This window comes from Camellia sinensis, chromosome 1 (assembly GCF_055761805.1).
Source record: "Camellia sinensis isolate YWXY chromosome 1, ASM5576180v1, whole genome shotgun sequence".
NCBI lineage: Eukaryota > Viridiplantae > Streptophyta > Magnoliopsida > Ericales > Theaceae > Camellia > Camellia sinensis.
In genome coordinates, this window is record NC_138961.1 from 115,677,641 (window position 1) to 115,702,220 (window position 24,580).

At 38.5% G+C, this 24,580-nt stretch overlaps 1 protein-coding gene across 3 annotated transcripts in view; it reads left to right on the forward strand.

Moving 5' to 3' along the window:
- Positions 1–24,580, forward strand: part of LOC114279903 (DNA primase) — a 51,395-nt gene that overhangs the window by 21,818 nt on the left and 4,997 nt on the right. For all 3 annotated transcript variants that reach the window (XM_028222188.2, XM_028222190.2, XM_028222189.2), the window contains 5 exons: positions 16,260–16,376; positions 16,658–16,814; positions 17,368–17,475; positions 17,750–17,815; positions 17,909–18,165. In XM_028222188.2, the coding sequence (XP_028077989.2) occupies positions 16,260–16,376; positions 16,658–16,814; positions 17,368–17,475; positions 17,750–17,815; positions 17,909–18,165 (705 nt within the window). The remainder of the gene's footprint in view (positions 1–16,259; positions 16,377–16,657; positions 16,815–17,367; positions 17,476–17,749; positions 17,816–17,908; positions 18,166–24,580) is intronic.

Here is a 24,580-nt window from a genome sequence, read left to right on the forward strand (position 1 = left end):
TATCATATACTGGCCCGCCGAAGTAGAATCAAGGGTGTCAATAGCACTAGACTGATGGGCCCGTGGATTAGAGCCACGTCCTCTAGACTGGCCTGATCGATCGCCTCTAGTACTAGACTGATCACCCCGACTCCTTGATAGAGCCCTATGAAGCTTCCAACACGTCTCACGAGTATGCCACGGCTTGTGACAGTAATCAAAGAACACAGTATCCTTCCCTGAAGGATAGGAAAGAAGTAGCAAAAAACTAGCCCCATCTCAAGGAGCAGAAAGTAATGCTGAACGGTCTCTAGTAGCCAGTGGTAACATAGCAGAACGATGACTCCTTATTCTGTACATATGCAAAGGCCTCTTGAAGAGATAGAAGAACATCCATGCCCAGGACACGACTCTCGACAGGATCAAAACTCCACATTGAGGCCTTCGAAAAACTTGAAAACCCTCTTTTGTGCAAGAAATTTTTGGTAACCAATTGAGTCAACTGTACAGATAGGCTTGTAATCCAGGAGATGATCTAGATGTTTCAAACCAATAGTCAGAAAAGTGTAATACTGGAGATGCTCCCCCTGTACGCTCAATAGACTGGCGCAACTGAAAAGACTGAGAAAAATTCCCTTTTCGAGAATATGTAGCAGCGACTGCTTCCCAAATATCCTCGGTAGTATTCATGGATAAGTAGCCTTCACCAATCTCAAGAACCGTGGAATGAATGAGCCACCCCATGATTAAAGAGTTGGTAATCTCGCATTGGTCATAGCCAGGATCTGTAATACCTGGTGCTTGAACTCTCCCATTAACATATCTCATCTTCCCCTTACTCTTCAAAAAAAGTGTCAGACATTGAGGCCATAAAAGGTAATTCTGACCATTAAACAGAGCGGTGGTGATTTTGAGGCTAGAGTTCAGGTTTTCAGATGTAGTAGTCATAACTGAATTGGAGCTCTCCCTTTTAGATGGGTGAGAAGTAGTGGTGAATTCACTAGTTAAGTTAGCCATAAGAACTCTACAATTTCAACCCAAATAGCCTTTCATGAATTACAAGAATGGAAAGAGGAATGGAGTGGGCTGGAACAAGCAAAATCACATATAGACCACTATGGAAGCATAACAACCATCTGTGGACTCAAAAAATAAATCAAATACAGGAAAACGAACCTCTAATCAAAACAAGTGCTTAACTGTGTTCAAGAAAGTAGAGGGAAAGAAACTTGGGGCAACAAAAGATGGGTAGCCCTCAAACACTCATCCACAGGAGTCGAAATACACAAAGAGAGGTTAGGACAGCCCTCACACGGGTCGACTAGGCCAGAGGGGCTTCGGCTGAAGCTGAAACAGCTTTGTGGGACCTTAGTTGGTTCTGACAGAGACTCAGGGACCAGAGGTGAGGATGGGTGGTGATAGGTGATGGCTGGTTAGTGGCAGTGGCTGTGTGGGTGACGGTTTTTAGGGTTTTGGCTTTGATACCATGTAATTTAAGAGAATGCAAAGCTTGAGTGATGATTATGATATTGTCACCTTTTATATTATTCAATCAACTGTTACAAAAGGAAGCCTAAGGCACTGATTAATGAATCACCTTTTATATTGATTGATTAATTGATTGATTGACTGATTAAGGAATCACAATCAATCAATCAATCACAATCTAATCTAAATAAGGAAACAAAGAAATTCTATCAGATTCTTCGTTTCTTCTTCTTCTTCTCCAGGTGCTTTTATTTTTTTTCTTCTTTCTGTTTTTCTTCTCTTCATCTCTTTTTTTTTCCTTCCCCTCCCAAATTTCAGTTTGCTTCTCTTCTTCTTCATCGGGATCCTAAGTGGGATCGTTGGGAGGGACTCGTTGATCGGATCGTAGAATTAGATCGAGGATTGTAAGATTTTACTTTCAACACAATAAAATGAAAAATTATGGATAATGATAATGTATGTTTTAAAAAGATTAAACAAAAATGATAAATAAAATATAATGCATTTTCTATGTTAATATAAAATGGAAGAGACGATTGAAAAAAGAGTTTGTAGTCAAATTTTTTATATAAATATACATTTATACATACATATATATAAGAAATAAATAATAACAAAAAAAATTGTAGGATTAGAATCGTAATGGAATTGGGATCGTATGCTATTCTACACGATTTTATGAATAGGATCATAATCACTTTGAGATCCTACTAAATTTAAGATCCTAGTGTGATCTGGATTTGGCTCACATAAGATCGTAGGATTACGATCCTACGATCTAGATTGGGATTCTGATAACCATGAGTAACGTGCACATGTCCTTTAAGTAACCATTGGATGTGGAAGTTTCTCAAGGAATTGCAGTCAAGAGGTGCAAGATGTTATTACACCCTTCAAAAGCTTATGATACAAAACCTACAAAATAGGAATGTGAGGTCACTCGTTGTTCTGTCATCTGTGATTATATTAGTGTTGTAAGAGGCGTGCCTAGGTGCGAGGTGCAGCTTGTGTGACTTGTACAAGCCCAGGCGAGGCACATTCAATGAGGCACAGTGAGGCATGCGCCTTAAACGCTTAAGGCGCAAGGTGCAAAAAAAGCGCGATTTATTTTTTTTCTTCTCCAGTTTCAGTATTTTACCTTCCTTAACAATGGGTGAAAGCGACTTGATCACTTTCAGGATTACAAACCTGTTTGCCCCACTAATTCTGTTGGTTACTGAAAGTTTGTGGCACAAGAGTGGGCCTTCAAGTTCTTGGAAGGTCTCAATGTGGAGTATGGTTCGGTTTGGAGCAGAGTCCTTGGCATGGATGTGCTTCCTTCTCTTCAAGAAGCCTTTGCTTTTGTGCAAAATGAAGAGAGTCGTCGTTCTGCTATGCTTCCGGCTACCTCTACTAATCGATCTGCCCTAGTTTCTGCACTTTCTAGAGATGGGGATCGTTGTTTTCGGCCTCCTTCTGAGAAAGATACACTCTTTTGTGACTATTGTCGTCGCCCTCGCCATACCCGTGAGACTTGTTGGAAGTTGCATGGGCCACCATCTAGGGGTCATGGAACTCGTTCTGGTTCTCGTGGGGGTCATTCTAGAGGCCGAGGGCCCAATGCTCGAGCCCATCATTCTAATACAGTTGAGCCCCAATCCCCAGCTCCAGATGTTTCTTCTGTTGATGTCTCTGGTTTTTCTTCTGTTGATGTCTCTGGTTTTTCTACTTCTGAGTTAGAGGTTGCTCTTCGCCACTTGCTCGACCGTCGGACATCTAGTTCTTCTTTAGGTAACTTTGGCAATTTAGGTAATTTAGCGTATTCTCCAAGTGCCTTCCTATCTCATCAAACATTGCCTTGGATTATCGATTCTGGTGTTTCAGATCATATGTCTGGGTCTTTTGATTTGTTTACAGCATATACACCTTTAGGCCAAGATAAAGTTCGTATTGCTGATGGTACCATTTCTTCTGTGTCTGGGAAAGGTTTAATTCATGCCACTACTTCCCTTCCTTTGTCTTCTATCCTACATGTTCCCAATTTTCATGTTAATCTTTTATCTTTGAGTCGTATTACTCGGGACTTAAATTGTAGTGTGACATTTTTTCCTGATCGCTGTCTGTTTCAGGATCTTATCACGAGGAAGATGATTGGTAGTGGTAGACATAAGAATGGTCTCTATATCCTGGATCAAGCAGACAAACGGGCTCATTCCTTATTCAGTTACCCTCTACCAAGGAAGACTTATGACTGTGGCACCGTTGTCTTGGGCATCCATCTTTTTTGTTACTTAAGCACCTTTTTCCTTCAGTTTTTTTGAATCATCATGTTTCTGAGTTTCATTGTGAGTTGTGTCAACTTGACAAGCAACGCAAAGCTTCTTTTGCTCCGTCTATTAATAAAAGTTTAATTCCTTTTACATTGATTCATTCTGATGTATGGGGTCCCTCTCGTTTTGTATCTTTAAAGGGTCAAAGATGGTTTGTCATCTTTATTGATGATTTTTCTAGGGCCACTTGGGTATATCTTATGAAGGACAAATGTGAGGTTTTTTCTGTGTTTTAAAATTTTCATAAAATGATTTGCACTCAGTTTGGGGCCGTTGTAAAAGCTATGAAGCACGGACACAGACACGGATACGGATACGGATACGGACACGGACACGGACACGGACACGGTACACGGCAATTTTCAAAAAACTGGGGACACGGACACGGCGGGGGACACGGCGAATTTTATTTTATTTATTTTATATATTTTTATGTGTTATGTAGATTCATATTACATTCATCCTAAATTAAAATTAACAAACACTAACATAGTAACATTAATTGAATAAACATAACTATTACATTTAAACAAATTAATAGATCATCCATTCACAAAAAATTCACAAAAAAGTCATAATAAACGATAACAAGAACTAAGACGAGAAGGGGAAAACAGTCAACATCCAACAATATTTTTCACAAAAGCACTAAATAAGAGAGGCAAAAGATTAAAAAAATAAAAAAAAATTAAATTAAAAAAAATAAAAATAAAAATAGCCCTGCCGTGTCCCCGCCGTGTCCCATGCCGTGTCCCCATATGGACACGCGTGTCCCCGCCGTGTCCCTGCCGTGTCCCCTGCAAAAAAATCATTAAATTAAAAGGGACACGCCACGTGTCCCCGGCATGTCCCCGTGTCGGAGACTGCCACGGCACTAATTTTGGAGTGTCCATGCTTCATAGTGTAAAAGTTCTGCGTTCTGATAATGGGGGGAAATATCTTGACTCTGGTCTTGCCAGCTATTTTGCCACTCATAGTATTATTCACCAAACTTTTTGTACCAATACCTCTCAACAGAATGGTGTTGCTGAGCGTAAAAATCGCCATCTTCTTGATATTGCGCGTTGTCTAACCTTTGAAATGCGTGTTCCTCGCTCCTATTGGGGAGAAGCTGTTCTTATAGCAGCTTACCTCATCAATCATTTGCCTACCCAAGTTCTTCACAAACATACCCCTCTTCAGGTTTTGTTAGGGTCCCCCTCTTCTAGTTTCTCCCTTCCTCCAAAAATCTCGAGGTGTGTGTGAGCTCTTATGGATTTGATTACTTTTGAGGGATTTGGGGATTCATCAGACATATTCAATAAGGCTATATTGTGACAACAAGGCAGCTATCAATATAGCTCACAATTCGGTTCAGCATGACAGGACCAAGCATGTGGAGATTGATAGACATTTTATCAAGGAAAAGCTCACTAGTGGCATTATATGTACTCTCTTCGTGAGATCTGGGGACCAACTGGCTGATATTCTCACCAAAGGCTTAGGGAACAAGGTTTTAAAAAGCGGCAGCAACCGTTACATAACGCCGTTACGTAACGGTTTTGGCGGTTACCGCCACCCGTTACGGCCGCTTTTGCAATGTGATTGAGATTCACAGGTGTGTCGGCCGTAGCGGCTGCCGTAACAGTCGTAACGGCCTGTTACACACCGTTACGTAACGATTCCAAACTGTTTCTTTTGAAAAAACACACAAAAAAAAGCTGAAAATGGGGGAAGAGGGACAGAAGAGGGAAGATAAAGAGAGAAAATGGAGGAGCAAGAGATAGAGAGAGAAGAGGAAAGATGAAGATCATGTTATTGATTTGTTGAAACTTTAGATCTATGCTATTCTATTCAGCTGCTGTCACTAAACCATTTTGTTTGTGTGTGTCTATCTATATATTGTTTGAAAATAATAATAACAATAAGTATGGTCATTCTCTATTTGGCTTGGTTAAAATGTTTATATATATATATTTAGGCTCTTATTTACTCTCTTACTTTTGTCATTATTTATCTTATATATAATAGTTAGCGATTGATTTTTGTATAACATAAAGTCATTAATTATTAAAATAAAATGTAAAAAACTCAATTTATAGTGATTTAAAAATATGAAATATATTGGATCACACTTAAAAATTTACAAAAATTGATCAATATTTATTTTTAACCCAATAAATATGATCATGGAAAAAAAAATATGCATATCGGTAAGTTTTTTTCAAATTGTACGAAAAATAAAAAAATTCACGGTTCTGGTTACCGTAATCGTTACTCTACGGCCTTTACACCCCGCAACCGCAACCGCGTCACCGCCACCGTTACGGCGACTGCAACCGCTTTTCAGAACCTTGGCTTCACCCTAACTTGAGGGGGAGTGTTAGAATATAGAAATATTTCCTATTTCATTCTCTGTAATTATGCCAATGATTTAATATAAAAAAGGGTGAGAGATCACTCATACCTCTAATTTTTCCTCTTCTCAAAACTCACAAGTTTTACCCACACCATTCACAGTACAAAGGCAATATGATTTATGGGAAGAGAGTACGTATATTTTTTTTTTTTGTTGTGTGAAATACAAAACCCAACTTCTATTTATATGGGAGAGTTAGGAGACCCATAGGATACATATATTATCCCAGATGATGTCCATCCCATATTAAGAATATCTAATTAATAATTATCATATAATATATATATTGAAAATTATCCCATATCAAGATTATCCCATATCTTGAATAACAAATATAATCTGTTATATTATTTGGATCTTTACTAACCGGGTCATGCTACCATGGGTGACCCAGTTGGGTCCGGATTCTAAATCTGACCCAATTTCCAATATCTCCCACTCGAACATGTGCTGGCATGACACCGCGCTTTTGTATCTCAATCTACCCAAAAAACACAATTCTACTTAGCCAATGGACCGTGCGACCGCTGAAGATGCCTGCATGTAGGAGCTCTACACTAGATACTCATCACAAGGCAGCATAGAGGCATCAACCCAAGATAGTATCTCATATGCCCTAGATCCATCTAGTTACACTGAGTCAAGCATCTCTTATCCCTTAAGGAGCAAGCTTTACTCCTTCGATCATGCAATGTATTAACACCCAATCTGCATCCCATGTAGAGCGATGTGAGTTGTTGACAGTGAATATAGAGCAAAGGTGTAATTCTAGATAATCTTCCTTTCACCATCATGTCACTTAGTTCAAAGTCAATCTCTTTCCTAGACATGTTCCTCAAAGCCGAATCACACCTGACCTCAGGCAACATACCAAAGTAGCTAACATCGACTTTTTACTTTATGACATAGTTTGAGAGTTGGTAAGGGTATAGTACAGATGTCAAAATTTAAAGCATATTTTCGACGTATTTGGACTCACGATGAGGAAAAACTGGGATCGTTTCTCTCACCACTCACTGTCGCCATGCACATGTAATATGAACACATGTTACGGTAGAGTTACTCTTCCAAAGAGTGATGTCATTCTCTAAACACTGTACAAATCTTAGTTCAATCACTAACTGGTGCACATGTCGCTTTTCAAGCGCCTAACTCGAGTTCTTCATTTAGCCGCTATACAAGCGCTAAAATGAGATCTCTCATCTGGCCATCATCTATAGGCACATCATGGAAAGTAAAAATTTCTATCCATGGTCGGTCAAGTAACATGATCTCATCTTGGTTACAACCAAGGCAATTTTAGCTGTGGGTGATCTTAGTTAGAAACAACTCCCACTATGATTTAACAACCACATATCTCATTTTTGGTAGCTCCATCAAGCGCCAAAAGCAACTGCTCGTGTGAGTGAGCCAATCATGCCTATTGACATCAATCAACAAATTTGTATGTGCAAAAAATGAATAGAACAAGCATAAATACTAATTGCATAAATAATATCCCAAACATTGCAAGGTGCATAAATAATCATCAAAAAAAAAAAAAAAAAAAAAACACAAACATAACATCTATGTAAACCCAAAGTCCTAACATGAGTACAATAAGCATCTCTCGAAATGGGTTTGGTCAATGGGTTCGCAACGTGCGATTAATAGAAATGTGTTTAAGACAACTTGCTTCTGCACCGTTATTTCTCTGATGAAGTTAAACTTCATGTCTATGTGTTTGGTTATTTCATGATAATTAGGATCTTTGGCATAGGCGAGTGCAGCCATGCTGTCACAATTAATAGTGACAGGGTTTGAGGCTTGTGAGATTACTTTCAAATGCTTTAAGAACCTTGGTAACCAAACGGCCTCTTGTACGGCAGCTGAGCATGCCACAAAAAGAATGAAAATAATTATTTGGCTTACCAATCAATAAGGTAGAGGCCATGTATATATAATATATTCATGATACAATTTACGAAACAATATACACAAGGTAAGATTCCTATAATCAAAATAATTCCTATCCTAATTCCTATTCTAATTTCTATATTCAAACATAATATTTTGATTTCTATATTCAATACTCCCCCTTAAGTTTGCATGAAGATATTCAACAAACGCAGCTTGTCAATGTGGAGCAAAGTTGGTCCCATAGATTTTGTGTACATATTTGCCAACTGCTAAGAAGAAAAGATAAAGGATGGACGCACAATGCCAATCCAAACCTTTTCTCGATTGAAATGTATGTCAACCTCGATATGCTTGGTATGCTCATGAAGTACAGAATCAGAGGTTAACATAATGGCAGCTTTGTTATCACAAAATAAAGAAGGAACAGTCTCCTCAAAACCCAACTCTGCCAGAATAGAGCGAATTCAAAGAATCTCACATGTCTTATGTGCCATAGCCCGATACTCAGCTTTTGCAGAAGACCTAGAAACCACCACTTGCTTTTTACTTTCCTATGAGATAAGATGATCACCATAGAAAGTACAGAAGCCAGAAGTGGAATGCTGATCAGTCCTAGATCCTGCATAGTCTGCATCGGTGAAACAGGGGAGCCTAGATTAGAGACTAGTAGTAAAGAACAATCTCAAGCTAGGGAAAGTTTTTAAATACCTCAAAATATGATGAACCATGTCAAGGTGCTCTTTACGAGGTGCATACATGAACTAACTCACAACACTAATTTCAAATGTCAAATTAGGTCTAGTGTTGGTCAAATAAATAAGGCGTCCAACAAGACGTTGATATATGCTTGGGTCATCCAAGAACTCACCAGACTCTGATGTGAGTTTGACATTAGGATCCATAGGAGTAGAAGCGGATACCAGTATCCTAAAGCAAGTCAAGGGTGTACTTTCTTTGAGATAATCCCCTCTCTTGAGCGAGTCACCAATTCCTAGAATATATTTGAGACATCCTAGATCCTTAATATCAAAAGTTTGGTCCAAGTCCTTCTTTACTTGACCAATGCTGACAGAATCATCACCTGCGAAAATAATATCATCTACATAAACTAACAAGACTATACATTGACCTGTTGCAAGGGTGGCAACAGTAGTAGATGATGGGCTTAGGGAACTGGCAGTAAGAGATCCAAGTTGAGCCTGAAACTGACCAATTTGGGTCTGTAACTCTTGTAAATTAGGGAGATGAGGAGAACTAGGAGCAGGAGTAGCGGAATCCACTAGAGCCGCAGTGCAAGGGGTGCCAGCACCACGAAGGGAGCGGCTTAAGGTGGCAAAATTTTTCCCATTCAACACCACACTTGTAATACGATGAACATGAGTGTGATGAGAAAGAGAAAAATCAAAACTAATTGGAACAAGCTCGGTGGGTATATCAGCAAAGGATGGATCAATCATGGTGAAAGAAGAGGGGCTAAAAAACACACAAAGATAGCAACACAGTTCAAGAAAAAAAAATAAGAAGCCGGAAAAAAATCAATGGCTTATCTAAATAGATGCTACCAAATAAACCTTGTAGGCCAAAAGAATAAAAGGACAGGCAAAGGGGCTTAATACATCAGTCCAATCACCCTAAGAAGCGGGGAAAAAAAAAAAAATAGCCACGGACCACCTAAAAAGGTAGTTGAAGCACGTAAGACTATAACCAAGTTTGGTGCAGCAATCAGAGCCTCGGCAAAGATAAAAAAAGGCCTATTTGAGGTGAAGATAAGGAAGGAGAGGGGTTGTTAATGCTGGGTTGAGGTTGGGCTAAGGTTGTCGGAGGGAGAAAAGGAGTTGAAAAGGAGTTGGAAAGGGTTGTCGGAGGCTAGAGAGAAGAAAAAATGTAGTCGGTGGTGATGGGTGGTTGAAAGAGAGACGGCTGGGGAGGCTCTAATACTAAAAAAATGAAAAGAATTATTTGGTTTATCAATCAATAAGGTAGAGGCCATGTATATATAATATATTCATGATATAATTTAGGAAACAATATACACAAGGTAAGATTCCTATAATCAAAATAATTCTTATTCTAATTTCCATATTCAAATATAATATTTTGATTTCTATATTCAACATCACAAGCTTTGCTTCCTTGGTATATAGGGAAATACATGATTGCTTCTTATTGCTCCAGGTAATAGCTCCATCACCGAGCAGGAAAGCATATCCAGATGTGGACTTTCGCTCATCTATATCATCGTCCCAATTAGCATCACTGTAGCCAACTAGGCGTAAATTCGTACTCTAGTAGCAAAGCATATAATCTGCAGTCGCTGTGAGGTAATGCAATATCCTTTTGACTACATTCCAATGAGCAGGTCCTGGATCGGACTAGTAACGACTTACCAATCCCATTTCGTAACATATATCTGGCTGAGTACACATCATAACATACATCAAGCTTCCTACTGCATTAGCATAGGGTACTTGTGCCATCTTTTCTTTTTCTTCTGGAGTCTTAGGTCTCATATTAAGGCTCAGGCTCTTATCTTTAGCTAAAGGAGTGTTAACAGGTTTGCAGCTCTGCATCTGGAATCGCTCTAAGATATTCTTAATGTAAATCTCTTAAGACAAACCGAGAAGTCTCTTAGAACGATCTCTTAGGATCTTATCCCCGAGTATATAGTTTGTTTCACGCATGTCCTTCATTTCGAAGGTCGAGGACAACCACCCTTTGGTGGTGCCAATCATCTCCTTGTCATTTTCGGCCAATAGTATATCATCAACATATAATGATAGAATCAAAAAATTGTCCTTGGATCGTTTGACGTACACACAATGGTCTTCATCGATCATCGTAAACCCATTAGTGATAATTGCTTGATGAAATCTCAGATACCACTGTCTAGATGATTGTTTTAAACCATAAATAGATCTTTGAAGCTTGCAAACTTTGCGCTCCATGCCTGTTATAAAGCCCTCTGGCTTATCCATATAGATTTCTTCATCCAGTTCTCCATTGAGAACTGCAGTTTTAACATCCATCTGATATAGCTCAAGGTCCAACTGAGCTACTATTGCCAGAATAAGGCGAATAAAGACAAACCTTACTACTGGAAAAAAGTTTCCTCATAGTCTACACCCTCCAATTGGGTGTTACTCTTATACCTTTCTATGGAAACATTTGCCTTGCGCTTGATCTTGAGAACCCATTTGTTCCCAATGATCTTGCACGTGGGTGGCAGATCAACCAAGTCCCAAACATGGTTTTTTTCTCATAGACTCCATCTCATTTAGCATCGCAACTTTCCACTCATTACTAGTAGCTAGAGCCTCTTTTACTGTTTTTGCCTCAGTAATGTCACTTGGAGCAATCATGAATGCCTCCCTCTCAATCTCAAAACGACGACGAGGGATGGATTCACTCTCACTTCTATGATGTTTAGGTTCTTGAGAATCCACATCTGTTGGACCTAGTCCATCGATTAGCATGTCGCTCCCACTGTCTCGACTCCCTAGGAGCTTGAGGGATTTCCTCATTCTCAATTAAGCTACTTGGTGCACTATGTTGTGGTTCCTTCATCTCATAGAGATCTACATCTCTACTAACCTCACCTCTCCTAGGAAAATCCCCTTCTAGGAAATCCACATTACGCAACTGAATTTTAGTCACACTCGTCCAGCTGTTCTCCAACGAACACATAGCCCTTAGAATGCTCACAATAGTGAATGAAGATACACTTATTTCCTGTAGGGCCTAACTTCCCATACTTATTATGACAAGTGTTGTGTATGAAAGCTACTGAACCCTATGGCCGCAAATTGTCCAAATTTGGCTTTTCACCGATCCATAATTCATAGGGGGTGGAAAGTACTGATTTAGAAGGCACACGATTAAGGATGTAGGCAGCAGTTAGCAAAACATCTCCCCAATAGGAAATGGGAAGATTGGCTTTCGCCTTTATCGACCTAACCATATCAAGCAGTATTCGATTCCTTCTCTCCGCTACACCATTTTGTTGTGGAGTGCCAGGAATTGTCAACTGTCTAATTATTCCTTTCTCTTCACAAAGCTTTTCGAATAGCTTAGATAGATATTCGCGGTCTCAGCCTGTCCTTCAAGCCTTAATGCTTTGCTTAATTGATTCCCAACCTCTAAAACATAACATCGAAAGCAATCCAATGTTTCTGACTCATGGGAGATCAAATAGACAACCAAAACGCGTGCAGTCATCTATAAATGTGATTAAATAAGGAGCTCCATTTCTTGCCTTAACATTCATTGGTTTGTATATGTTGGAGTGAATAAGTTGTAATGGAAAGATGCCCTTTTGGCTTTTCCAAATGGTTTTTTGGTTGCCTTGCCAGCAAGGCAATGCTCACGAGTGGGTAGATTGACCCTAGCGAGTGGGCCTAAAAGGCCATCTCTAGCTAACCTCATCATTCTGTCTTTCTCAATGTGGCCTAATCTAGCATGCCATTTTGTAGAATCATTATCAACATCACAAATAGACGTAATATATGAAATAATCATTTGACATTATTCAAACTAGAATTATTAACATCCAGAACTAAAAAATCATCTAAAATAAAACCACTACCATAATAAATTGTACCCAGATAAATGCTAACTTGTGCACTCTCAAACTAAAAATTAAAACCAAGACTCATCATGCTAATAATTGGTAATAAGTTTCGTTGAATCTCCGGAGCATAGAGTGCGTCATGAAGATATAATATATGCCCACATCGCATTTCCAGCTTGTAAGTGCCAATCCCAAGCACCTCCACGCAAGATTCATTCCCCATGTATACTTTTTTGCTACCAGCTGGAACTCGACGATACTCAATGAACCCAACCCTGCTCCTCGCTACGTGGTAGGTTGCTCTTGAGTCCACAACCCACAAATGAGGAGAGTGAGCAACAAAAACTTGACTAGAAACATAGCAGTCAAAGCAAGAAAATAAGTTAGGGAGTACCTTCTTTAGCTCGGGGCAATCTCAAGCGAAGTGTCCTTCCTTCTTGCAGTTAAAGCACGCCATGTTAGCCTTAGCTTTCTTGCCGGCCCTCTTACCTCTTTTGCACTTGAAATTGCCAGCGTGTTTTGGCCCAAGGTCAACTCCATCTTTCTTTTGGGAGCACGCCTAGTCCCTCCGTGCCTAAGGCCAAATGCCCAGCGCGAGTTAGACTTTGCAACAAGATCAGTGCTGTCAAATTTAGCCGCCTCTAGGCCCTCAGCCTCATGCTCCAAATGACGTGATATGTCCTCAAATGTTCTAACATTTTCATTGTGCATCATATGATGCTCCATTTCTTCCCATGAATGAGGAAGGGAGCGAATCACTGCCCGAACTTGCTACTCTTGTGTCAGATTATGACTTGCTGCCACCAGCTCGCGTATCATAGTTGACATTACCTTTAGATGCTACTTCATTGAACGATGTGCCTTTTTTTGATAGGAATCAAATTTCTTGGTCAACCTATGCAACTTAGCCAAAGAGGTGATACCGAATTTTTGTTTGAGAGCCTCCCACATTTCAAAAGTAGTCAAGGAACCTTCAAACTCTGCTATCAAGTTGTTATGCATGCTGCTTAACATCGTAAAGCACGCACATTGATCTTTGTTGTGCCATTTTTGATAGGCCTTAAGATCACGACGATGTTTAGCTATAGTGCCCTTGCTCAGACTCAACCATCACTTCCTCAAGAGTTCTCCAAGACCTCTTCTCATTCAAGAGATACTGGAATTTACGGCGCCATATGTCGTAGTTATCACCATTCAGTTTTTCCTCTTTAGTCAAATCAGCTACAATGCCTTTTCCTGCCATAGTTAACTACATTCCGCGAAAAAATGCGCATGGGATAAAATTTTAGCACATACAGAATAATGTTGGCGCGTAAATTCAAGTTAAATTTTAATAAAAAAATTCACATGTTGCAAGATCGAAAATTCTTTAAGCTTATAATCATCTCTTGCACCTCTAGTGATTTTTATCAAACATTCAATTTAATTTAATGCACAAAAAAAAAAAAAATGTTTATCAAAAGAATAATCCTCCAGTACATATGCCATGTAATAAGTATGATTTGAAAGATTCATGTATGAGCATCTCAAAATGATAATATAACTAGAAAATGATAACCAACATTTTATCATGAAACTTTAACTAATGTTAATCATGCTTTGGAGATAACAACATGAGTTCTAACATATAAAAAATTAATCATGCTGTTTCTAACATCCAGAATATGCTAAACAGAAGCAAATAAATTTCAGAAATTTTCTGGAATTTTCTGGAATTTTATGAGATTTGCTTTAATTAAATTATACACAAAAAATTTACATAAAAATTTAAGAAACCGAAGCAGTATAATTCTTATACCAGTAAATAGCATATCATTTCAGTGTTTTACTGTAAAAAATTCAAGTCAGAAAATCAATTATGCATGCACAGAAGCATTTTAACGTAAAAATATTGAGTTAATAAATCAGAAAAAAATATTTTACATTTCATAAAATCTGAAATTTAAACAGATTGTAGAAAAAATAATTACAAGACTAATGATACCGGTCATGCTCAAAGCGGAATTACAACAAATATTTTGGAAGCAATTAACGTAGTTTTTTAAATTAAAAAAAAAAAAAACAAACAGGGCCTAAACGTCCCAGCGCCTGCCTCCAGGTCACCGCACACGTCGGCGGTCGTGTCAGTGCATGTGTCAGCGCTTGCATCAGCACATGGTTAGCAGGTGATCAACGCTGCATCAACGCAACACACCAGTGCCCAGCGCCTGTCACAACGTTCTACTTTTTAATTTTATTTTAATTCCGTTTCCACATGCTGTTTTCATTAAATATCTGATAACTTTAAAACATAAAATTACAAATAATGATTCATTATCTATTGATGTAATTTTGCAGATATTATATACATGTGAATGGTTATAAATAGTATAAATTTAATTGCAGACATAATAAAAATTTGGTAAAATCATTTTGATCAAATAGCAGTATTTTATGCGAATAAAAATAAAAATAATATACATATATATTAGCATAAAATACTAACTTCTTGGATATTCAATAGCAAGAAAACACCTTAACTTGGCTATGATACCAATGAAGGAAATATAATACTATATACAGAACGGAATAATTATATGGATTCAGGCATACTTTGTGGGTAAACAAATTGTACAACGAATCCAGCTTAGAAAGGTGAATAATGAACTCTTGAATAATTTCTACCAGCGATAGAGTAAAACTACAAGAGTTTTACCCACACCATTCCTAGTAGAAAGGTGATATGGTTTATGGGAAGAGAGTGCGTATAGTTTTTTGTTGTGTGAAATACAAAACCCAACTTCTGTTTATATAGGAGAGTTAGGAGATCCATAGGATAGATATATTATCCGAGATAATGTCCATGCCATATCAAGAATGTCTAATCAATAATTATCATATAATATATATATTTATATATTGACAATTATCCCATATCAAGATTATCTTATATCTTGAATGACAAATATAATCTGTTATATTATTTGGATCTCTCCTAATCGGGTCATGCTACCATGGGCGACCCAGGTGGGTCCAGGTTCTAAACTCGACCCAATATCCAACATGTGCCTTGAGCCTTTAAAAACACTGGATTATATTTTTTGGGGTGGGTAAGTCATAAAATAAATACAAAAAATTTACACATTTACAAAGGGTATTCCCTAGGTAATACATCAAAACTATCACTGCCCCCCAAAGAGGGGGGAAGACTAATACAAATAGTAACTATAACAACCCCGCGTTTGCAAGAAACCAACAAAAGAAGTCATAAATACCCAAATTTGCGCATATATTCTTTTTTTTTTTTTTTTACCCAAGTAACCCCTACCATCAAAGATAATAGATGAAAACTTGGGAAAGATATATGGGCAAGTATACAAAAGGAACCACATAAACATAAATAAACTGATACACGACAAAACACCGTAATAACAAGCTAAAGTAACCACTGAGACCAATCAATTCTGCTAGCCTCCCCCACGAGCTCCCAGTCCCCATCACGGATAAAACCTGGAGTCAAAAGCATCTCACTGGATTGTATTACTACAATATGAATGTAAATATATATATTTTTTTTGTCTAAGCCTTGCTTGATGATAGCTTGTTTTTGTGTTACAATTAATGGGTTGATATATTTCAGAGTGAAGAAGATGTGTTCATGGCATCCTTGATCTGCAACATGGATGTTGACTGTGAGAAGCTCCTAATCTGCAAAATGGATTTAGATTGCGTGAAAGTCCTTCAATTTGATACAGAGGTAATGTGGGATGTCTGACTAAGATTTTTCTTTATAAAAAAGAAAAGAAAAGAAAGAATAAGATTTTGTGATCTGCTCTGCTGCTTAATTTATTCCAAATTCCAAAAAGCTGGATCTGTCTTGTGAAGTACTTGGGTATGTTTCCAATATCTTTCATACATTATCATCACTGGTGGGTCTAAATATACCCTGCTGTCAAGTTTGATGGTTAAAACATTGTTATCATGTTTCAGATTCTTGTATGTGATGTGTTGGGAATGATCTGTTCTTTCTTGTTTCAGGTAAATAGTGATTTCCAAAAGCAATCAGGTGCCTCTCAAGAATTCACTTTGAATTCTTGCACAAGTGATGTTTCAAGAACTTATTTGATGGGAAAATCACCATTTCCAGCCTTGGACGCGTTTGTGGAATCTATTGCATCAGTAGGAAATGTGTCAGGTGGTTTCTTGTTCAGTAAACTACAAGTTCTACAACCATGTCAAATATAAAATTAAAAAAAAAATGGTTCCTCTACACCCCCCCCCCCCCCCCCCCTCTCTTTGTAAATTTAATTTTCTGATCTGATTTCTATGTGCTTTAACTTATTGAACTAGGCCACATGCTAAAAACGTGCTGCTAAAAAATATTTCAGCAGCATGCTTTCCATTTTTATGGTGAATACTGAATCTCTGGTTTAGTCCAGTTTCCCAATTGAGAGAAATTTGACTTTTGCTTTCTCCCAAGTCACCCAACCGCAGCCTCCCTTAAAATTCTGTAGCCATGATTTTTGTAGTTTTCAGTTTTTGTTTTACTTTAGGCTTTAGAGAGTCAAGGAAATGACAACTTAATTGTTCCGTTCCTTTGTTAATATGGGCAACTGATGAACTTTTTGTGAGTGTATAATAACTTTTTAGCCTTTTGCCATTTGTGACTTCATATTCCTGTTAAGATGGTTTAATACAAATACTCAACGTTTTTTCTCCCCTTTTTTATATTTGTTTTATAATTATAGGAAAAATCCGAAGTTGGTATTGGTTCTCAGAGTATGGATTGATGGTCTACAGCATGTCAAGAAATAGATATTGTGAACGAATTGGTAGACAACATAAAAGCAATCATGGTAAATGTCATACCTTATCTCCTCTTAAAGCTATAAGCTTATAAATACAATCAAACTCTCTTAAATTATTCTTTTGCAGAAATTTTTGTGCAGCATTCATGGTTTTCAGTTTCCAATAAAATCTTTTTGTTTTTTGGTTAAGGCAGACACTGCTTTTGTGTGTGCAATCCATTTGATCCTGTCGTGTCATTGAAAATAAGACAGCCTGAACTACTCGTGCGATCCATTTGATCCTATTGTCCATTGACATTTTCTTTGTGCCTTTTTGTTTCAGTGATGTACATTGTTGACCTAAGAAGAGCCATTTATTATCAGAAATGCCATGATCCTGATTGCAGAGGTGTAGAAGGGTTTTGTTTTTTCGTAGTTATTAATTGTCCAACAATTTTCACCAATTTGTGATCATTTTCACTGAGCTGATTGATGGTAACAGGTTATCGATCCCCTTTGCGTCCAATCCCTATTGATGTCATTCCTGATGCTACAATTTTCATCAATTTTGTTGGGCATAATGGAGGTTCGGTGGACGAGAACCTTGAATGTCAACTTGTTGAAAATGTTCAGGAGCATATTACATTTTACGGTGATGAAAGCGTCACAGATAGCGTCAAGAAAGATGAATGGTGGCTTGAAGCCATAAGAGTTGCAGAAAAAGTTGAGAATCCTATAACATTAGATTTCAGTGGAATGGTTAGTCTTTTTCTTCCATTCAAAACCTTTACTCTCATATTATAAGTCTCAATTAGTCATACAACATGAGTTCATCAGTGTTCAACACCTAATTCATCTCATTGCCATTTTCCAAGTATGGACTAGTCATAGGATTCGGAAATGTTTCCATCCGTGTTTGTGGGAATGGATGCTTTCAGTTGATATCAATGAAATTGGGAAAATAAATAAATAAATAAATAAAATCATGGGTGAAAAACCTAAGTTCTGAGATTGTGATTTGTGATTATTCTCAATTCCAATCACGAGCAAGATGATCCCAACAATTCACAACACACTAAGTGTAATCTAAAACAATCCTCATAGACAAAAGAATTGTTTCAGATCTAAACTTAGCAATTAAATAAACTTGACACAAATGATTTTAACTTGGAAAAAACAATCTCAATTGGGATTCACCAATTGTGATTTTGATTTTGATTTCTAGTTCTAAAGATTTATTATTGATGAGCAACAACGATTGCGCCTATTAAAGCAACTAAAAGAATTATTGAAATGAGCTCAAATGGAAGAAAAAAATCTGTTGATAAATGAATACCAATTTGTTGACTATTATTTATCAAATCTTGCTCTAAAATCTAGTTTTATTTTGTAGCCCAAATAATTCCGTACCATGATGTATCTAGAATAGTGGAAATTAGTGCAATGTTTTGAAAATCGGACTGGATCGGCCGGTTTGACTGGTTGAACCATCGACCGGTCCATGGTCTGCTCCGGATATACCCTCTAACCCGGTCCCTCTTGAAAACTGGTCATTTTAACAAAATAGGTGGGGACCGCGGTTAAACCGGTCAACCCGGTCCGGGTTGAAGCGAACCAGACCGGTTTGCTATATTTGGTCCAACATTGAAAAAGTTATGCTAAAGGGACTTGAACCCAACACCTCAAGCTCCAAAGAATATGAAGTTCCACTCTGCCACCATGATTCCTTGTTAATATGTAGGAAATATATAATATTAATTGTATTTAAACTAATTTCCCTCAAACACATGTATAATTAATATTTTTACAAATAATATTAATATAAATATATATTTAAACATATATGTTTGATGAATATATATATTAAATTATAAAAATATTTTTATTGAATGTATTTTATTTATTTTTAAATCATAAAAATATTTATAAAATAATTATGACATCACGGTTCGATTCCGGTTCAACCCGATGGTTGAACTAGTGATCCGTCCACCCTAACTCTTTTCTGGTTCACTCACCGGTCCGGTTTTTATAACATTGAATTAGTGAAACAAAAATACTTCTACAAACCTGTTAGAATAATATATGATTATTTTGTAATTATTTTATGCCTTAGGGCTTCCCTGTAATTAATAATCTTCATTAATATAAATAGGAGATGATATCCTATTCATACCCTAATATTTGTATTCTCTAAATTTATCATGGTATCAGAGCCAAACCCTAAAACCTAAATCAATACACCACACAGCCACCATACCTTTCTAGCCTCGTTGCCTACTGTCGAAGGGCTCCTTGGCCCAGACGCTATGTCACGACCCAAACCCGCCCCCATGGGTTAAGGACGTAACCGGCCAGTAATCCTAAGATTACCTACGGCCTCAAGCCAAAACAGACTTAACACATCAGAGTAAAGGGGCCAAAAAGGGAAGCAAAATTTAAAACTTTGTCCATAGAGCTGTGCTTACATGGCACATCAAAAAAAAAACCATACATATGTGCGTTAATAACTCACAACAGAAACATAGCGACATAGGTTCTGTACAGACAGGATCATCCAAAACTAAGTCGACCCATCACAGCTATGTATAGATATACACAAAGTCCTCGCCAACATGACAAAATGTAAATACATAACAAAAGGGCAAAGACGGGTCTCGTACGTGAAACACAAGGGCTGACTCTCTCAAAACCTTAGTTGCTCCATACAGACTTCACTGGGGCTGGGTTTGTGCTTCTCTTGGCTCACCTACAAACACATGAATGAGCGTGAGCGATAGCCCAGTGAATAATATCAAATATGACAGTTGCATAACAATATGTAGAACAACATGCTCCAAACGGCCTTGGGCCCAATTCATACTTCTATTTAACAAATATATATGACTATACGAAATGCAAATCAAGTAACTGTAGTTTCAAACATTCGGGCCTTGGGCCCATTTGGGTTTCCATTCATGGCAAAACGGCCTTCGGCCCATTCACTTATATCGAAACGGTCTTTGGCCAACTCATTCATGTCAAAACGGCCTTCGGCCTACTCATTCATGTCAAAACGACCTTTGGTCCATTCATTTACATCAAAACGGCCTTCGGTCCATTCATTTATATCGAAACGACCTTCGGTCCATTCGTTTACATCAAAACGGCCTTCGGCCCATTCATTTCTATCAAAATGGCCTTCGGCCCATACATTCGTGTCAAAACGGCCTTCGGCCCACTCATTCATTTCAAAACGGCCTTTGGCCCACTCATTCATTTCAAAACGGCCTTTGGCCCACTCATTCATTTCAAAACGACCTTGGGTCCATTTATGCTTATCGAAACGACCTTGGGTCCATTTATGCGTTCATATCAGATTTACGTCCACAATCCCACAATCTCAATTAGCAATTCATAAAGCTTAAAAGGGAGTAAACAATTGGACATTCACAAGCATTCAAATATCGATATTACTCACAGTGATCGGCTTGTGGATTTGCCCTGGAGCTTGACCCTACACGTTTCATGAACACAAAAGGGTCATTAACAGTTCGATCCGTTCTTTAATTCACATATTCCTCTTTAGGCTTTATTATTATCTCATTAACTCATTTACAATGCTTAACATATGCCTAAGAGTGCTTGCAAGTGAAAGAGAACGGAAAACAGAACACAAAATGCAAAAACAGGATTTCAGAAAATAGGGTCCCCGCTCGAGCGTGGACTTACCCGCTCGAGCGGACCCTTAGGTCTACAAAAGTACTGGTTGCCTTCAATTCCAGCTCGAGCGTGAACTCGGCCGCTCGAGCGTACTGCCTGTCTACATAGCTCCCCGCTCGAGCGTCAAATTCCTTCGCTCGAGCGGGAACCATGTCTGCAAAAAAATGCTGGGAGCTCGTTTTCTCCGCTCGAGCGGCACTTCACCCGCTCGAGCGGACATCGAAAATCTGGGTTTTCCAGATTGAGTTCTTGAGCTTCATCTCGACATTCAAAGGCTCTAAATGCATGATTTCGGTCCAATCTTCACATAATCATGTACTAACATGGTACAAACATAGAATTACAACATATTGAAGCTCAATTTCATAATTTATCTACATGCATGTCCCAAAATATCTCAAACCCATCACCAACATGCTCAAATTCAAACATTCAAGACTTATACTCCCATGATTTGTACATGCATGTGGGAGATGCTCATCATTCTCAACTTAGATGGTACAAATGGTGATTACAACATGAGCTTTTACCAAAACTCTACATGAATCATGTGTTTCAAGCTCAAACATGCAAATTCAAAGTAATTTCTTACATACATGAGTTCTAAGACTTCAAATTTAACAAAACCAACTCAATTCATGTTCTTTAACATTTTTTTCAACTTTGAACTTACAAATTACAAGCAAGAGTCCATGAATTCACTTACCTAAGAGCTTCAACACTCAAGCTCTAGCCAAATCTTGAGCTAGATCTTCAAATTCCCAAGCTAGAGCCAAAAATTGCTCAAGTCTCTTCCTTTCTCTCTCTATAGCCGGCCTCTCTCTCACTCTCAATTGTCTAACTCAGATTTTGAGTTTTAAGAGAGCTAAAGGAGAGTGCAATGCAAATAGACAACAAGCCCCACTAACCAATATTTTAATATAAAATAATGGGGTACTTAATTTATCAATTTAATCAATTTAATCTGACCCAAATCAATGTTTCAATTAAATTTTACCGTAGGCTCTAAACATTATGCCAATCACAATGGCGTAATCAATTTCGGGTTCTGTGGCCGATAAGATCCTCAATTAAATTTCCAAAGCAGATTATTCAGACAGATATTCCTACGGCGAACATATAGTCAAAATCGCATATACTCACATAATGGCATACAAAAATCATATCAAAACATATAGTCACATACGTATTAGGGACCAATTAGCATATTACGGAATAGGGGTATCACACGCTAGCTCCTGAACCTGTCGGAGAACAGGTCAGCCCCTTTCGATTACTGTCGTAGGTGCCCATACACTTGGTGGTCCTATCAACAGACCTTCTGGTCTGAGACGACCAGTGAGGCAAGATCGTTGACTGCCACTGGTAGTCTCTTGGCCCCTGCCGACAGGACTGAGGCATTCTCTGGCTTCCTTGGACTTCAGCTGCTGTCGTGGTTTCTGTGAGTGTCGTCTCTCTTGGCTGAGTCATATTCCTATTTGTTTGACTCCTGCTTCTATCGTTGGGCGTGTGATGAGGTAATGACCTTTGTTTGACCTTTGCTCCTGTTTGACCTCTGTTTGTTTATTTTTCCTTTTTTAAAAATTAAAAAAAAAAAAAAGAGTAAAGTTGATGAGTGTTTAATTCTTTAAAATTCTTAGTGGTCATCATGCTTACTATTCCTCCACTATCTTTCGGGTTTGTAATTGGCACTAGTTTTGTTGAGGGTTAGGTAGTATAGTATCCATGGCAGATTCCACCAGTGTGTCGATACCTAAGAGTGAGAGTTCTATTATACCTACTACTATGATTGATAACCCCAACCCTAATATTAAAATCACCACCTCTTCAATTAATGGTCAGAACTATCTAGCGCGATCGCAGAGTTTGACTATTTTTTTGAAGAGCAGAGGGAAGATGGGATATGTTGATGGCAGGATATAGGCACCCAGCACCACAAACCAGAGTTATGATCAATGGAAGATCACCAACACCCTAATTATGGGTTGGTTCATACATTCTATGGTCCCGAATATTGGAGAGGGCTATCTATCTATGGACACTGCCCAGGATATTTGGGAGGCAGTGGCTACTACTTATTCCTGCAAAGGGAATTTCTCACAGGCATTTGAGTTGTGCCGCTCTATTGAGAGCTCTGTTTAGGGGGAGGAGACTGTTTTTCAGTACTTCACCGTCCTCACCAACGGCTGGAAACGCCTTGATCACTTGCAGGATTATAAGCCTGTTTGCATTGTTGATTCAGTTGGGTACAGGAAGTTCATTGCATAGGAAAGGGTCTTCAAGTTTCTAGCTCTTAATGTGGAGTATGATCCGGTTCGGAGTCGGGTTCTGGGTATGGACACTCTTCCTTCACTTCAGGAGGCATTCGCCTATGTACAGAATGAGGAGAGTCGGCGGTTTGCTATGCTATCCCTTGTCTCTACTGACTGCTCCACATTACTGTCTACCCCTAGAGATGGCCTCAACCTGACTCCCATCTCTCTGTTTGCCGCCAAGGAGTCTGTATTCTGTGAATACTGTTGCAAGCCGCGGCATATTCGTGAGACGTGTTAGAAGATTTATAGGCCTCCATCTGGAGGTCGAGGTGTTTGGTTTGGTTCTAGAGGAGGTCCGTCAGGCCAATCTAGAGGACGTGGCTTTCATTCACGGGCTCATTAGTCTAGTGCAGTTGATATGCTTGATTCTACTTCCGTTTTTGTTGGCCAGCCTTCTGATGGTCTCTATAGCATGACTACTCCTGAGCTTGAGGATGTTCTGCGTTACGTGTTGGACCGCCGGTCTTCTATTGCTCTCAGTACATCTTCCTCGTCGTTTGCCTGCTCAGGTAACTTAGCCTCTTCTCTTTGTGCTTTCTTGTCTCATAAGTCTTTGCCCTAGATTATTGATTTGCGTACCTCAGATCATATATTTGGCTCCTTTGACCTTTTCTCTGCTTATAAGCTCTCTTCAGGTCAAGACAAAGTTAGGATCGCAGATGGTACTGTTTCTTCCATTTTTGGGAAAGGTTTAGTCCATGTCACTCCTGCCATACCTCTATCTTCTGTTCTCTATGTTCCTAATTTATGTTAACCTGGTATCCTTGAGTCGTATTAGACAGGATTTGAATTATAGTGTGACGTTTTTTTCCTGATCATTGTCTATTTTAGGACCTTGTCACGAGGACGATTGGCAGTGGTAGTGCAGAAAATGGTCTCTACTTCCTGGATCAACCGGACAAGCTTGCTCATTCTTCCATCACGAGTCCTACTACCCAAGATGATTTATGGCTGTGGCATCGACGTCTTGAGCATCCTTCTTTTTATTTACTTAAGCATTTATTTCTATCTGGTTTTGCAAACAATCATGTGTCTAAGTTTCTTTGTGAGTCTTGTCAACTTAGAAAACAATACAGAGTTTCTTTTACTCCCAGTTTTAATAAAAGTTTAGTTTCTTTTTTATTAATATATTCTGATGTTTGGGATCCATCTCGTGT